The sequence below is a fragment of the Xiphias gladius genome, chromosome 24 (assembly GCF_016859285.1).
Source record: "Xiphias gladius isolate SHS-SW01 ecotype Sanya breed wild chromosome 24, ASM1685928v1, whole genome shotgun sequence".
Taxonomy (NCBI): domain Eukaryota; kingdom Metazoa; phylum Chordata; class Actinopteri; order Istiophoriformes; family Xiphiidae; genus Xiphias; species Xiphias gladius.
The window spans coordinates 23,450,411-23,467,178 of record NC_053423.1 but is presented as its reverse complement, the minus strand read 5'-3'; the positions used below and the strand labels follow the sequence as shown (position 1 = coordinate 23,467,178).

Here is a 16,768-nt window from a genome sequence, read left to right as displayed (position 1 = left end):
GGGGTGATGCCAAAATCCAACAAAGTAAAGTTAGATACTCGTGGATTACAGATTTAACCACCAAATTGGCTTTCAGAGTTAATAAAACTGAGTACTTTGGCATTTCTGAAAAGCTCTCCAGTTTGTCAGCTTATAATCAACAGCTAAGGCAGAGCATGAATTGAAAAAAAGAAAAAAAAAATCCCTTCTTTGACCTGTGATTTGAGAGCATGACGGGAATGAACAGGTAGAACGTAATTAAATATTACTAGACGAAAATACAGCTACAAAGTCATATTGCACTACAATATCCACAACAACACCTGTCGAAACTTTATAAACAGGAATACGTGAATCTAGAAGGATGTGCACCATCGCTATCCGTGTCACCTCGCTCAGACTACATGGACTTGAACTCAGGAGTTAATGGACTTGTCTGGAAACACCTGTACGCCTGCACAAAGACTGCAACACACTTTGCCTCTAGTCTGTAATGATGGACGTTTCACCTGGACCTCTACCTCGCACCTGTTGGCAACAAGCTCCCGTAACACAGCCTGCGTCGACCGCGCTGGAAAAGCGCGCGGTCCCGACTAGACCCGCAGCTGTCTTGAAAAAGACCCCCCCTCTTTAATGAGTGTAGCTGAATTCCTAGGAACGTACAGTAGAATTAACCTGTGGTGTTGTACATTGACTGCTTCCCTTTCAGAGTTAATGACGGGAGGCTGTAAAAGAAGGAATTGTGGGGAATGTCACAGAAAAGTAAGAAGTCCAAGGAGTGAAAGCAGAAAGCACGACTTTTTAAAGGTCGAAGCCTATACACCGATAACGCTGTTGTTCTCAGTATGTCTATTAGAAAATTATGCACGGTAGTGTCTACTGTTCCAAGGTGTGATAATTACCTACAATTTACAGCATTTCTTGAAATCTCTGTGATTCTTCCTTCATTTATAACCTCCTCCACCCGTTAAAACCACAGCTGCTCTACACACTCTCCTGCACTGTGGAGTGTGATTTATCCTCCAGAGGCGTGGTTTCAGCCGCAGGAGGCGGGGTTGCCGCTGGCGCCTCCACCAGCGGGACCTTCTCCTTCACCGGCGAGGCGGGCAGCGTCACGGCGGCGCTGGCGCTGGCGGGAGGGTCCGCAGGAGACGAGGAGGCGGGAGGCGCGGCGCTGCCGAAGCTGCGGGCGATCTCGTCGAAGGTCTTGCCCTTTGTCTCCGGGACTTTAATGAAGGTGAAGATGAAAAAGATGATGAGGAAGGCGGTGAAGATGAGGAAGACCCACGGCCCGCACAGCTCCTGGGGAGGGAAGAGAAGGTAGTCGGAATTTTTTTAGATGACTGATTTTACATGTTCAGAGTTCTCATGTTATTAATTGTATAAAATCAGTGGTGGACAGTAACCAAATACATCTACTCAAGTCCTGCAACAATTTTATGGTACTTGCACGTTACTTGAGTGTTTCCAACAACAAAATAAGTTGCAGTCAAAGAAGACAAAGTAAAAGAAGAGAAAAAATAAGAATAGAAGTCCAACCTAAACCCAAACCGAGTGTTAACCAGTCCAAACATGGACGATTGCCCACTCCCTTACCACTAGTTTGGGGAAGCTTATTCCAACCAGGAAGTTGGCCGTCCAATTGCAGCAGCCGGCCACAGCCATGGCCGCCGGGCGGGGCCCCTGGGAGAACAGCTCGGCCACAATGAACCATGGGATTGGACCGGGGCCCATCTCAAACATAGCCACGAACAGCATGACAGCCATGATGGCCACGTAGCTCATAGTGGCAATGTCCTTCTGCTCAGGCAGAGGCAGAGACAGACAACAGTGGACAATGGACAGTGAGAGCAGGTTTTGCTAAAAACACAAATCTGACTTTCTGAGGTCATTGATAACCTTTAATCACAACATGCTGTAGTCAAATAATCTGCACGGTGAACTTGAACTAGTAGCACCCTGTGGCAAAGAGACATTACTGCAATGTGTTGCATACAGCATAGGATGTTTTTATGGATTACTTGGTTGGGCAGCAGATCAAAGTGTGTTTTGGCTGTTTTCAGGGACAAGTTCTGACAAACCCACTCCACACTAGCTACCCAGGACCAAGTTAGCGTCTTGCCGGTGAACACAGTGGAGCACGCGGCAGCTATGGAGCTGCGCATTTCCCTCAGGAGTTGGTGGAGACCAAACCGGAGCTAAACACAGCTCCAAATGAATGCAAATGTTGATTTGTGTCTCCTGGATGTGTCAATAGGCAGCCGTTTTCTGACACGTTTACCATATCATCTTTATTAAAAAAAAAATTCTACACTGCATCTTAGTGTGTTTTCAGACATTCTTCTGCAGAATTTGGGCAGACTTTATTTTTTCATTTGGTTTTAATCGTCTTCAGTGTAACATCCCACCTGATGCATTTACTGTATGTTTCTGTCGTTGCAGTTCTCCCACAGTGTCGCCACGGTCATAGATGCTTGATAAGGAAGTTTAAAGCTGAACACAGTTCTGTTGAACTACTATGTTTGTAGTGGAAGTTTATAAATTATTTCATTTGCTTAAAGTACTGTGGAAAAGTTTGAGTTGCTTTAGATGTTTAGATTCTTATCCATCAGAGAGGCGTCTGATCGGTCCCAGATTCATTCTGCAGCAGGACAACGCCACGAGGAACAAGGAGTCCTGCAACAGATGGTCTGGCCCCCACAGAGACCTGATCTCAGCATCGTGGAGTCAGCCTGGGACCACATGAAGGGACAGAAGACACTGGGACAGACTAAGTCCACAGAAGAACCGTGGCAGGTTCTCCAAGATGCTTGGAACAACCTTCCTGCCAAGTACCTGAAAAGCTGCTTGCAGGTGTACTGAGTAGAACCGGTGCTGGTTTAGAGGCAAGGGGGGGGGGCACAGCAAATACTGATCTGATTTAGGTTTTTTTTCTCTTTACTGCACTTTGTATGGAGTCAACTGATAAATAAAAACGGTTCACGGCATTATTTCTGGAAGCATCCTCACTTCATTTTTAGCGCCTAAAACTTTTGCACAGGGCTGTACATCACTGTAGCAAGGTGGCAAAGGTTAAACCACCGGACGTCAACAAAAACAAGCCTTGTGTTGGTTTTGGTTCAATCAAACTCTCTAAAGGGTCTTTTGGGAGCCCACTGAAAATGAGATGATAAAAGGGGGGTTTAGTATGAACGGCAGTGTTGGTGCTTAACTCTTAGTATTAACTGTGATCCTGCACAAATTCTCTTATTCATCAGAAACTGACCGGTATGCTAATTGTTTTATTTAGCTTTAGTTATATTCAAAACTAGCTGAAACAAAATCCTATTTCAGAATACAGGGTATTTGTATATTACGTGCATGTGCATGTGATCACGTGATTTAGACGCCTTGCTCAACGACCGGCCTCTAACGTCAAAGGCTGGCGCCGCCTGCAGGGAGGAGCTGTTTTCAGTCAGTCCCTCTTCAACCCTGTGATAGTGCTGAACTCACCAGCAGGAGGGAGATGGTCATGACCAGAGCGCTGACCGCCATTCCCCCCAACCCCAGGAGGTGCAGAGTCCTTCGCCCTGCCTTCTCCACCAGGAAGAGCTGGAGGACAGACACAGCAGAGACACGGGCAGCGTGATGTGCTGCTGAACGCTCACAAGCACACGCGGGAGCAAAAGCGAACACTGGCGGCACTCACAGAAACAACCGTGAAGATGGTGTTGACGATGCCGGCTCCGATGGTGGCGTAGATGGGCTGCTTCACACCAGCTGAGTTGAAGATCCCCGTCGAGTAGTAGAACACCTGAGGGACGCAGAGAAGACGGAAAAGAAAGAAATGAGGGACCACTTAGCAAATATCTTATTGTAAGAAGCCACACATACACATACTTCAGATGACATTTCCTTGACGAGCTCCAGCTTCCTTATGGATATTTTTTTCTATCGCTTCACAGGGAGTTGTGTAAGTGCTGTGGATTACCCAGCATTCCTTGTTGTTTTCACTAACATCGATCCTCAAGCTTTTCTTGCGGTTGCATTCATTGTAACTCAGTTAATCGGGTACAAAATGACTGTCCGGCGGATGACTGGGGAAATCTTAGGATCCTATTTCATATCGCTCGTCGGTCTGAGAGCACCTACACATACTTATACTGAACCTGAATGTATACGGTTACTGACTACATCAATTATGCAAGTTATTTACACAGGCCCCGTCTCTGGTGCCCTGGCAGGATTCCCTTTAATGCCTCGATTCATTCATGCTAATGACCCTGCCTAGTTAAAAAGTCAGACATCGTATGAGTTGTCTCCTTATTACTTCATGTCAGTTTTATCTTTACTTATACTCTGATGCAAACAACCACCTGGACTTATGTTAATGTCCTTCTTTACTGAATGAAGAAGTTCAGTCTCAACAGGAACATAAACTGTACATCGACCAGAATGATCATAATGTTGAATCTGCATCTCTCTAAAACAGTTTGAGGAGGATTTAATGCAGGACTGTTGTATTGGACTGCATTAGTTTTAGCTGGGTGTACCTAATAAACTGCCATCTAATTGTGCATGATCCAGGAATTACGGCTCCATCATTTTTACACCGATCGACCTATTACTCAGTCCCTCTATGCCCTGACTTATCTGTGTCATAGAGTTATGTATTGAGCCATGTGTCGCTGGAATAGTCCGCCACACTTTGTATCTCATGAATCTGGGAAAAAGAAAGTAGCAGGTTAATCTAGAAGTCAGTCCTGCAAAATACATGAGCAAAAAAAGGAGTCTTTACCTTTTCTTTGCAGTACGAACATTCAAATGTAATGTTTTTGTCTTTAGTGGTCATTTGCATTTCATTTTTGGATGTTACCTTCATAATATATTTGGTTTTCACACTGAGTTTTATGTTCTATGGTGATACTGTCTTAACTTACTTCTTTCACTATAATATGCAGTGAACACAATGATAGAGATATAGATATATATGTGTATATTTGAATATATATATGTATATATGTGTGTGTGTGTATATATATATATATATATATATATATATATATATAAATAGTGTCTGTATTTTTTAATGTGAACCACAAGGCAAGAACTAATGGGGATCCAAACTAACAATAAACACTAAACTCATGAATGTAAAGAAGTGTGTGTGTGTGTGTGTGTGTGTGTGTGTGTGTGTGTGTGTGTGTGTCTGCGTGCGTGCGTGGGGGCACGCTGCCCGTTGCTGACTCACGGCGTTGATCCCGGACAGCTGCTGGGAGAGCTGCAGCATGACGGCGATGAGGAGGGGCTGTCGATACGCCGCCGAGCGGAACAGCTCGGGGATGGTCACCTTCTTCTCCATGGCCATCTTAGCGCTCTCTTCCTTCATCTCCTGCAGGTCTTTACTTACGTCCTCACTGCCGCGCAGACGCACCAGCGCTGCCAACAGAACGGAAACAGAACACGTTATCGACTTCGCCACTCGTCGTTGTCTCCGTCGTTGATAGCAGGTCCAAATATTGTGTTGACCACGTGGGAGCCATCAAAGATCGAGTCCTGGGCGCTGGGATGACGCCTGCAGAATTGTCTCATTTCTCTAGGAACAGAACGTACGCCACAGTAATTTCAAACATGGCGAAATCTCATCCAGGACGGCCTTTAACTCTAGAGCCTGAACCTTGCGTTTGTTTGTTTGTTTGTTTGTGTCAGACGAGAGGTGTGAAGGAGAAGTGGGTCAGTGCCTCAGGGTCGACCCTGACAGGCTGCGTTTTGAACAGATGCCAGAACCTTCTGTCTGTTCAAGAACCCTTCTCTCCAGGCTAAAGCATCACCCTGACTCACCTGATCTCACCCCTCTGTATCTATAACTACCGCCGCTCCTTCTCGCTTTCTCGCTTCGCAATGACCTGTCTCTCTCTCTCTCTTTCTCTCACTACAGAATCTATCCTTCTCTGCCTCTCCCCCCCTTCTCCTCCCTTCTTTTTAATGCAACAGCATTTCCCAAATACGTATACCATACTTGCAGCAAGCAAGTAACCTGCGTAACTGAAGTGGTGCCAGTGGTGGCAGCAGTTGTGGAAATATCGCCAGAATTAGCAGCATTATATGAGGAACAGTGGTAGCAGTAAGAGCAGTAATAGCAGTAGGGGAGGTATCAGCAGAAGTACAATTTGCAGTAGCAGCAGTAGAAGAACTGGCTCTAGCATTGTTATTTGTAGCGGTAAAAGAAGTAGTAGTGTTGGCGGCTGCAGTATACTGGCAGCAGTAGCAGTAGAGGATGTTATAGTGTAGTAATAGCAGCAGCAGGGATTAGAGGCAGTAGTTACAATAGTAGTATAAATGCGTAAAGAGTGGTACTGTAGTAGCACTGGTAGTAAAGGTGCTAGTAGCAGCAGTGGAAGCAGTAGCTGTAGTGGTATTTGTACTTGTAAAGAGTCAGTAGTTGCGGTACTGATAGCTGCAGTAGCAGTACTACAGTAGTAGAACTGATGTTAGTGATGACAGTGAAAGCAGTGGCTGTAGCAGCCTGGGAGGTAACGACAGGAGTTGCAGTAGCAGTGTTGGTCGCTGTGGTAGAGCGGTGGCACTGGCAGCAGAGGAGTCCTATCATTGGTAGACGCAGTTCTACTGTCAGTAGAAGCAGTACTATCATTGGTAGATGCAGTTCTACCGTCAGTAGAAGCAGTACTATCATTGGTAGATGCAGTTCTACCGTCAGTAGAAGCAGTACTATCATTGGTAGATGCAGTTCTACCGTCAGTAGAAGCAGTACTATCATTGGTAGATGCAGTTCTACCGTCAGTAGAAGCAGTACTATCATTGGTAGATGCAGTTCTACCGTCAGTAGAAGCAGTAGCATTGTAGCAGTATCAGTGCGCACCTTTGCGTGCCTGCTCCTCCTGCTTGAGGTTGATGAGCAGGAAGCGGGGGCTCTCGGGACAGAAGGGCAGCAGGATGCACTGCACCACAGCGGGGACCACGGTGAGGGCCAGCAGCAGGGGCCACATCTTGTCAGAGCCCAGCAGAGCCTCCAGACCAAAGATCTAAACACCAGGGACCACAACAGCAGGGTCGGATTTACAACACCACTCACTAATTAGTTAAATACCATAATCAACTCTATCAAAACGCACCATCAGAATACTTGTAATAACGCTTTAATCGCAAAAAATCCCGTTAGCGAGCCTCATACTGACCTGAGCGATCAGGATGCCCACCACCACGCCGAGCTGGTGCAGGGTGCCAAAAGCTCCTCGGAGTGGGGTGGGTGACACCTCGCCCACATACATGGGAGTCAGGCCGGTAAAGAGACCGCAGAACAGGCCGATGACCAGACGTCCGGCGATCACCATCTCATAGGAGGAGCAGATGGTGGAGAAGCCCATGAGGAGGCCACCGATCACCGCCAGAGAGTTCACCAGGAACATGGAGCGACGCCTGAGGAGGAGGAGGGACGAAGACAGGACAGAGGGGACAGCGCAGATTTCGGTTTTGTGAACACAACAGGACCAAAAAAATCAGTAACAAGAGGAAAGGCTGGTGTGGTGACAACGGTCTGTAAAAGGTCGGTCGGCAGACTGAAGGTCGATTCTCCCCCACAGAATTTTTTGAATGACCGCTTTAGATGTTTGGTACCTAGAACCAGAACGTACCTATGAACGTACCTACCAACTATGAACAAAAAGTTTGTTAAAAATTTCTGAAAAAATCAGTTGGAAAAAAAAAACAAAAAACAATAACACTTAATTTTACAGGCACGAAATGTCCTTATAATTTTCTAGGTGGTTTCCTGGATGAAGCTATTTGATTTGGTACCAATTTAAATCAAAATATGACTTTCATTAAAAGAAAAGGTCGATTTAATCCCAAGAAATTGTAAATATCCATCTAAAAATAAACTGCTGCAGAAAAGTCACATGATTATCATGCAGTTGGCTGTGTGAATCACTGGTATACAGACGTCATTATAGTGGCACACTGGGGAGCGCTAGCTGGGAGCGATGGATTAAACAGTATCTCTAAACATACAGTTCAGCAATCGCAGTATATTTCTGTAGATTAGTGATTAGCAACAGGAACACGGGGGGGTTGGTGGTGAGAAGAGCAGCTGAGAGGTTTGTGGTTAAGGAAAATAGAAACTGACAAGTTCATCGATTAACTGAGAAATTAGCCTGAGTGTGTCAGGACCGATTGACCTGCCTGAGTGCCTGCGAAGGTCGGGTGTTTTCCAGGTGTTAGTCCAGTTTCACAGTGCAAACATATGTGTGTTTATGTGTGACTGCACGACCCTGTGTGTCAATGAAATCTATCTTTTCTTTTGTTTTCTCTTTTTACTTTTGTCTGTTGTGCAGAGTTTTGGATTTTATTAGCTGCATGTATTTAAAGGACTACTTCAACATTTTGGGGAAACATGCTCATTCACTCTCTTTCCGAGTGTCAGATGAAAACAGCAATACCAGTCTCACGTCTGTGTGTCGACTGTGGCTTGAGAACAAGGGCGAGACTCAAGGCGAAATGGAGAGAGGAAGGAACAGCTCAGGGGAACATTAGAGCCGAGCAGTGGGCTGAAGATGGACACGCTTCATCAACTCCATTAGGAGTAATGGCTTGTGACGGCGCAGCCGAACCACACAGGAAATAGACAGAGCCATTAGAGGGGGAAAAACAAACAAAAAAACTCCCAGGAAAGAAATACTCTGATGAGGTTGATATGTTTGAAAAAAAAAAAATCTCGTTTGGGAGATGGGAATTAAGACACATGGCGTAACTTCCACCTGTGTTTCACTCGGTCATGAGAGAAGCAAAAGCTTACGTGTCAACTGGTTATATCGTACAACGGGTCCAAAAAAAAAGCCACGTCCTACCTGCCAAATTGGTCCGCCATGACACCCACGCTGAAGGAGCCCACCATGCCGCCCACACTGAAGATGGCGACGGCGACGCTCCAGACGATGGTACAGACCCCCGGGCTGATGGACTCACCATAACGCTCCACCCAGGTGTTGTTGAAGAAAGATCGCAGTTTCTGAACGCAGGGACGGATGGACGGATGGATGGACGGATGGATGGATGAGGAGAAGAGCAGAAAAATCTCAGAAGCAGCAGGAACTCCAACCAAATTCAACTTTGAAGTAGAAATGGGTTGATGACGCTACTGTTTTTTTCTTGCATTTTAATAAATGCATGAAATAATATTTTTAAATAAATAAAAATACATTTATTTGCTTTCTTTCTGAGATTTAGTTGAGAAGATCGCTACCACTCGCATGTCTGCGCTAAGCACAGAGCTGGAGCCAGAAGGTGATTGACTTTAGCTTAGCTAGAGGCTAAGAAGAAGCTGGAAACAGCTGGTGTGGCTTTGTCCTTAGCGTCATCGAGGAAAAGTTACAGCACGTGACTCCCCCCACAAACAGAAATTTGAATTTTCTCGATTCTGTTTGCGAACAGGTCAAACAAACAAGGAAGGAACCGTTAATTAGTGAGCTTCAGAGGTGTAGCAGGCTAGCTGTTGTCCCAGACTTCCAGTCTTTACGCTACTATTGGCTAGCCCCATACTTTGCCAACAGATAGTGTTGATTTCCCAAAATGTATCTAGCATCTGGTATCCAGTATTCCGTCGACTGATGAACCGCATTTTTCGTAATCTTATTTTCTATGACTTTGCCAAAACAGTTTTTTAACCAAGTTAAGTTGGGTCTGAAGAGCTCCACCTGCTTTGCACCTGCACTTGTACTAAAGTCACCCGATTTAAATCTGCCCGGGGTTAAGAAATTTATGTTTAAATCGACTCGTCGACTTGGCACCACACACACGCAATGATGTTACCAACCTGCTCGGGAGCATTGATGACCCCCGTGTTGTAACCAAACTGCAGAGAGCCGATGACGGCGGTGGACAGGGAGAACAGGAGGTAACCTGTTACCTGCTTTTCCTGGAGCGGTGGGGGGAAGAAAGGACAGAGAGAAAGACGGGGTAAAGACGAAGGACGGAGACGGCAGACAGAAAAAATGGGGATGGATGCGGCAAGGTGAGGAGGGGCGGAGTACGGAGACAAGGAGAGAAAAACACAATAAATAAAAATCTGAGCTCATAATGGGATTTTAAATCACCGCCGGTGGCAGACGGATGCAATGAAACTGCGACGCCGAGGCCACACAGATCAGTGACGCAGTGACACACGTACACATAAACAATAATATCAGGTATCAAACAGTGAACTCGTGCTCCGACGACACATGAACACAGCCCACATGATTACTCATCATTTCTTTTTAATAATGAAATCACTGTTACCTGCCCCTGTTGCAGCTCTCGATAATGGCACCCATGTAAATGTTTCTATAAGTTAACAGTGAAGTACAAAAATAAATATCATGTAAAACGACTAAAAAAAACAAAAGAAAACATGGATACACAACATTTTGGAAATGGACTTTATTGGTATCACATCTTGGAGGCCTTGCACACTAAAGCACCAGCCTGGCACAGCAGAGCACCGGCTGCTTCCACGAGACTGTGGGATTTTCTTTCCTGAACATAATCAGCTAAACGTCGAGGAAATTCAATCCTGGAGCAGCCCACCCGCTCCTGCAACTGAGCCGCGCCCCATAAAGCCGTCGATTCGTCTCCGTAATGAAATCAGGGCGGGGTATTACATAGGAGCCGCCGCCGTCGTCATGACGATCAGATGCTATGTCTGTGCCCTCCTGGAGCCGTGGAGGAAGTATTGAGGAGCTCGTGGCATTTTATGAAGTCAGCCGATTACAAGTTGATCGAAGTCTAAACTTCTTTTTCTTTTTTCTTGAATTAACTTAAATGTCCAGTAAAATCTATAAATTGATCCATAGTAAGAAAAGAAAAACTGTAACTTATACTGAGAGATGGTGATTGAAGTCATGTCTATTTTAAATATGATCCCATTTTTAATTGTTTCCCTGTTAATTTCTCCAAGTCCTCCTGCTTGTCATTTAAGTGAACACTAAAAACTGGGGATACTGTCGCCCGACCAAAGCCGGTTCACACAGTCACACAGGGAAGAAACTGACGAAAACCAGGACCAGTCTCTCCACGATCCCCCGGCCGCCCCGGGAGAAAGAAAGCAGAGGAACTTTCTGACTCTTTAAAATAAGGTGATGATACTTCCGTGATCTGCGAGGGAAGGTAGGATGATAAACTGGAAAATGAATATGAGGCAGGGCATTTATAAGAAAGACAGGAACCTTTACCTGGATAAAAAGTTAAATTAAGGTGAATGGAATATATTTATACACCCTATGTGCTTTGCACTTTGCCTCCCTCAGTGAGAGCTGCCGTGCGGTGTGCTGACCCAGTCGCGTCCGGAGCAACTTGGGGGTTCGGCGTCTTGCTCGAGGACACTTCAACAGGTCGGAGCCAGGGGCTGAACCACCAAACCGCCGTGTCTGCTCAAACACACCCGCCCATCAGGGCCAACGGCGCTGAACTAAATGACCATTTATCTGTGTCTGTGTGGGGTTGTTGTTCGTTAAAGGACGCGTTGACAAGGACATGTGGGTCCCACGCTTTCCATTACAAATTATTGAACCAGATTTTGGTAGACTCAATATACACGTTTGTGTATCCTTGTTTTGTGTATCCTTGTTTTCAAACAGCAGACTGATCCGGGTATTTGAAAGTCAAACGCTGTTTAAACCCGATTGGAGTTGCAGAAGAGAGGTTTAGTTTCTCTACCGTGTTCCAGCTACCCGGTCCTTCATTTTTCCGACCTGCTTCTCCCGTTCGGGGTCACGGGGAGCTGGTGTCTACGCCACCATGCAATGGGAGGTACGTGGAGTTCGGAGGGCATCACGGTAACCCCGACCAGGAGACTGCTGGGCAGAAATGAGTCAGTAAAGCTTTATCAAGCGCCTCTTATCTTAACCCATCCCACATAAGAGATTCAGGTCACGCCGGGTCGCAGCAGTAGGCGTTGGGCCCTCGTGTCTTTGTTCCCGCCGATGTTTGTGTACGAGCAATAAGGGGACTCAGTGCTGACGGAGCAGAATGTGTACCGCAGTCACCTGAGACAGTATAGAGACCTGGGCCTCAGGTGATCCGCCGCCCTTGGCACAACAGTAACAGAGGCGCAAGGTCAGATAATATTAGCGCCGCCAGCACTTCTCAGGATTCATTTCAGCCAGAGGGGCGCTGGCCACGCCGGACCAATCAGAGCGGGGGAGAGAAACACGTACGGGAATTGACATAAAGGTCAAAGTGGAATTATTCAAGAGAGTGACCCGAAAGTGCTGCGTCTGCTGAGAAACTCCGGAGGATTTCTTTTACACTCTGTGGTTCATACTTGAAGCTGATGGTCAGAGAATCACAAGGGTTTCAGAGCTCAGATCAGCAACCTGTGGCGACAACATCTGACCCCGTCGCTGCCGGTACGGAGGTCAGATGTTGTGGCCTCGGTGTGTGCTGAAAAGGTTTACTTGAAGCTAGAAATGAAGAAATAAAACTACGCAACGAAGTAGATCGAGGTTAAAGGGAAGTGGGACTTTTCACATCAATTTTCTCCCAGAAAATCCCCATTAAAGCCTTGAACTGAACCTGGATAAACCAGGACACCTTTAAAGTACGTGATAACACGCATCTTTATGTATGAAAACAATGGATGAGGTGGAGGAAGAAACAGCGTTCCTCACCTCCACCAGGCTAGTGTGTTCCTGATGTCTGGCGGGGATCCACCGAGCTTGTGGTCATTATGGCTTGGACTGACCTGCTGGGGGGGGGGGTGTCCAAAGTGCAACATCGCCTGGTCCGAGATTTGCCACGTGGTAATCTGATTACACTCAAATGAGTTTGCAAAGGTGCAACGTGCGAGTCTCGTGACGCCTTTGACCTAGGGAACCTTTTCAAGACAGGGCGGAGAGCGTGACCCCCCCCCCCCCTTAGGGCCCTTGTCATGTCAGTTTACACTCTGCTTCAAAAAATACAGGAAACATGTAAGTGAGTAGAAGGTGTTTTGCCTGAAATAAGAGCAAGATTTGTTGTCACGGCTTAGTTTTCATCAAAATACTTTGTGAAATCGAACCAATGGGCTGTGATGTCTTCGAAGAGGGAGTACCATCAAACTGCCCTATTCCCATCCACCTAGTCAACTTTTTTCTTCTGCGTTTCACGGGGTTCTGTTGTCCTTCAAATGGTTTTTTTTTTTGCTCTAGACTATCAGTCTATCGATGACTCCAACCACCAACCTAGTGTCTATGCTACCAAGCTGATGCCGGCCAGGGAGACTCTCTCCGTCAGTCGCTGGCTGACGTCAGCGTGGCGCCGGTGCAGTCGGAGGAGCTCCCCTCAAAACCGTCGGGTTTTCTGACTGACTTGTGGTTTCTACACCGACGTACCGGGGGAAATAACTTCACAAAAATGCAATATTTCAACCTTGGATGTCTTTGACAAGCAAACATCCATCTGGTCCTGCACCCGTACTGAACAGTGTCCACAAAAAAAACAACAACTCATTTCTTCCAATATGTGAAGTAAAAACCCTTTAAACCGAGATGTTTGCCGTCCTTTGCAGCTTTTGGGGTTAATGAAATTTGCTCTTTGGCCAACAGCCCTGGTTTGCATACATTCCCCCGAGGATTTAGGTCACATTTAAGAGCCATCAATAATCTGGTGAGCCCACGCCGACTGAAAGCCCCCGCATCTCTCTGGGTGTGTCCGCGTAATGGACGGACGGGGATCTGACTGCACTTGTTGTCTTTTTCGGCGCTTCCAACGGAAACCGGAGACAGACTTTTGTCTTTAAAGAGGTTTTCATTTTATCTTTTTTTCTTTTTTAATCACAACACTGCTTTCAAAAGCCAGGAAGTATCTTCCAACGTGCCGGGACCAAATGGTGGCACTCGCATCTGCTAGATCCACTAAATGTTACAGTGAAACTGACTGTGGTGTCTCTCTCTCACACACACCGTCCTGTTATAATTTCCCTGAAGCCCACCTTCCTCTTTCTCTCCATCTCCCTCATTTTTTTTTGTCAAGTCACAGTGACTCAGTAGAAATGATGGGTCCCCCCCCCCCCGAAACGTCTCAGATCAGGGTCAATAACAAGAGTTTGCGGCTCAAACACTGACGCGGCTGCTCCTTAGTTACACTTTGACGTTTAACGATCGAGAGTTTTAGTCCTGTTGAGAACCCGAACCCTGTTGTGGCGCACGTCTGGCTTAGCGCTCGGCTCCCAGTTCAGCAGAGTTTAGCAGAGTTGTAAACTAGTGCTGCACTTTGGTGACAAATCTCATGGGTGGTGGGATGGTTTTTTCTGAATCCTCGTTGCATCATTCAACTCTTTAACTCTCATTTCTCCAGACGTCTTATTTTGTTTACAGGAGAGCAGCGACAAACAAACAAACAAACAAAAATATGGGGGGACACCAGCTGAGAATGTCTCGTTTCGAGTATGACTAACCTGCTGAAAAACACTCTCAATTTCTGAACGCTCTGATTGGACAAAACACGTGGAAGCACCAGAGGAGAGTCAGGTACCTGCAGGTGTTTGTGGTGAAACCATTGTATTTGTGAGCGAGGTGACTGCTCTGACTCCTCTCTCACATCTTATCTTCCAACAACTGCACCTTCCGTCTTCTTGCCTCGCTCCAAAGGAAAATGTGTGCACTTGTCTGCCTGAAGCCAAACGCGTCCGTGTCGCTCCCCCACCCGAAGCCCCGCTTCCTTCCTTCCGTCTCCATGGCAACGGCCCCAGAGGTGACAGTTTTTATCGACGCGGGCCGACAGCAACCGCGGCGCTCCCACGCGACTGCATACGTGCAGCGGGGCCTCGCGAACCCGCGCAGCCCACCTGCTCGTGCTCTACGACAACGCCGCAAGCGGGCGTGGACACGCAAATACGATGACTACGTCTGACCCCCCATCTGCACCGGGCCAGCCGTCTCCCTCGACCCTCGACCTCCGGGTGAAGCCAGGACGAAGGGGAAAGGCGCTGACCTGTTGCGGCGACTAGTTCACTGACGCTACCGGCCGGATTCCAGCGTGTATCGACGGGCCGGTCAACATCTGGCGCAGGCCGCGCGGAGCGGACACCGTGGGCAACGCAAATGTCTGCGCCGCTGAGCTTGTGAAGACACGTCGATAACGGCGAGTGTAAGGTCACGTTGCTGCCGCTTTTCTGAGGCCGGTGCACGACCCTCTGCCTGACGGGTTAACGCACTTGGCTGGTGAAGTCAGCTGAACTGAGCAAACCCGTAACTATGACCCATCGGATCAAACCTTCCCTTTGTGGTTTCGTCTGGAAACGTCCACAGATGATCATCGACACGCCGTCCACTGTAACTGTGGAATCAACTGACGTGTTTTTTTGGTTTGTTGGTTTTAAAAAATGGCCTTTGGCCTTGGGGAAGCCATTATGCATCCCAGGTGTTACATGTATTTTGTAAAAGAAAAAAAAAAAATCACATCATGATGAACTTTTCCGTTGCGCCCGCGTTGCTCCACCCCCCCCCCCCCGTCGCCTAATGATTTCCCTCATCTTCCTACAGGTCCTTCGCGCAAATCCCACGGGAGGACGGGTGCGAACGCGTTGCAGTCACCGGTGGCGGGCAGCTGCTCTATTTTTCTACCTTCTGCCGCCGCAGCAGAAACCGGAAAGCGCCTCGACAAGGACGCACGGTCACTGTGCCTCTCGAGGAGGCGAGGAGCAGAAAATGGATGCTCGTCTTCCGGTGCTCCCGGTGTGAGGATGCCTGGTCCTCACGCATAGACACAGGAGAAACAGGGGTCAAAGGTTGCATATTCACCCCCCCCCCAAACGTTCACTGGCCACCAGGCTTCTGTCGCACACGCGTCTGCAGAGCTCCCGGTGACTCACGCCGCCCCCGCTGCGCCGCGAACACAGAAATCGCAGGTCGGGTGGACTGTGGCAAAGGAGACGTTGTAAGGACGGTCCGGAGCTACGACAACCAGAGCCCCGCCTCTCTTTTTACTCTCATCTCCTCATTCAAATCCCCGGAAAATAAAACCAGAAAAGCACTTGCCTGCGCCTCCATCTTCCGAAGTCAAGCTGGAGGATTTTGTCGCGGCTGCTGCGGTTTCTTCTGTTTCACTCCAGATCAGAGCTGCAGAGCGGGGCTGGGATCTTCAGGTGGCGCAGGTTCCGCCCGCCGGCGCTCTCAGCTGCGGGAAAATGAACAAACCTCAGTGGGCGCTATCCGTGGTACCAGCCGTCTCCGCCGGGCAGGGGGGGCACGGCCACTTCTCCTTCCCTCCCCATCAGAAAAACCAATCACTAATAATCAATGGAGGGGATCTTACGGGGCACATTTGAAGCTACAGAAGAAAAGAAACGGCCTGAGTCGAGGGTATTTTTTGTCGACGAGCCTCGTCCTATGTCCTAACGTCGCTCGAGGGGGGAACAGGCGATAGATTATTCCCACCCCGGCGTGCCCCCCCCCAAAAGATCCCAAATCCCTGCAGCACAGCCCGGACGATAGACTGGCACTTACCTGTCGTGACTACCGGGCCGCACAAAGGACGCGCTCGCCGAGCTGCCGCAGCCGGTTTTCGCAGCGGTGCCTCCCCCTCTTCTCCCTTTTCATTCGTCTCATACGCGAGCTGCGAGCAGAGCCGCACGTAACCGCACGCGGTTGTTTTTACGACTTTTTTTTTTTTTTTCAACCTATGAAAAACTAGGATGCTGGGATGCCGTGACGCGGCCCCGCCCCTCCGCTTTGACTTGCAGAAATCCGTGAGTCCCGCGCGTCACCGCCGCATCCCGGGAGGCGACGCGGCGTCCGCGTCCTATTATGGCCGCTGCCGTTATTCGGTTACTTGGTCA

General features: G+C 47.9%; 1 protein-coding gene across 1 annotated transcript; it reads right to left on the bottom strand.

The window, feature by feature from the left end:
- Positions 1-963: 963 nt before the first annotated feature.
- slc2a3a (solute carrier family 2 member 3a) lies at positions 964-15,980 on the bottom strand. The gene is made up of 11 exons (XM_040121944.1): positions 15,969-15,980; positions 15,555-15,677; positions 9,788-9,889; positions 8,823-8,983; positions 7,155-7,395; positions 6,839-7,001; positions 5,210-5,397; positions 3,668-3,772; positions 3,472-3,570; positions 1,576-1,779; positions 964-1,281 (listed from the first exon to the last, which is right to left on the bottom strand). The coding sequence occupies exons 1-11, from the start codon at positions 15,978-15,980 to the stop codon at positions 964-966; spliced, it is 1,716 nt and encodes a 571-aa protein (XP_039977878.1).
- Between the last annotated feature and the right edge of the window lie 788 nt (positions 15,981-16,768).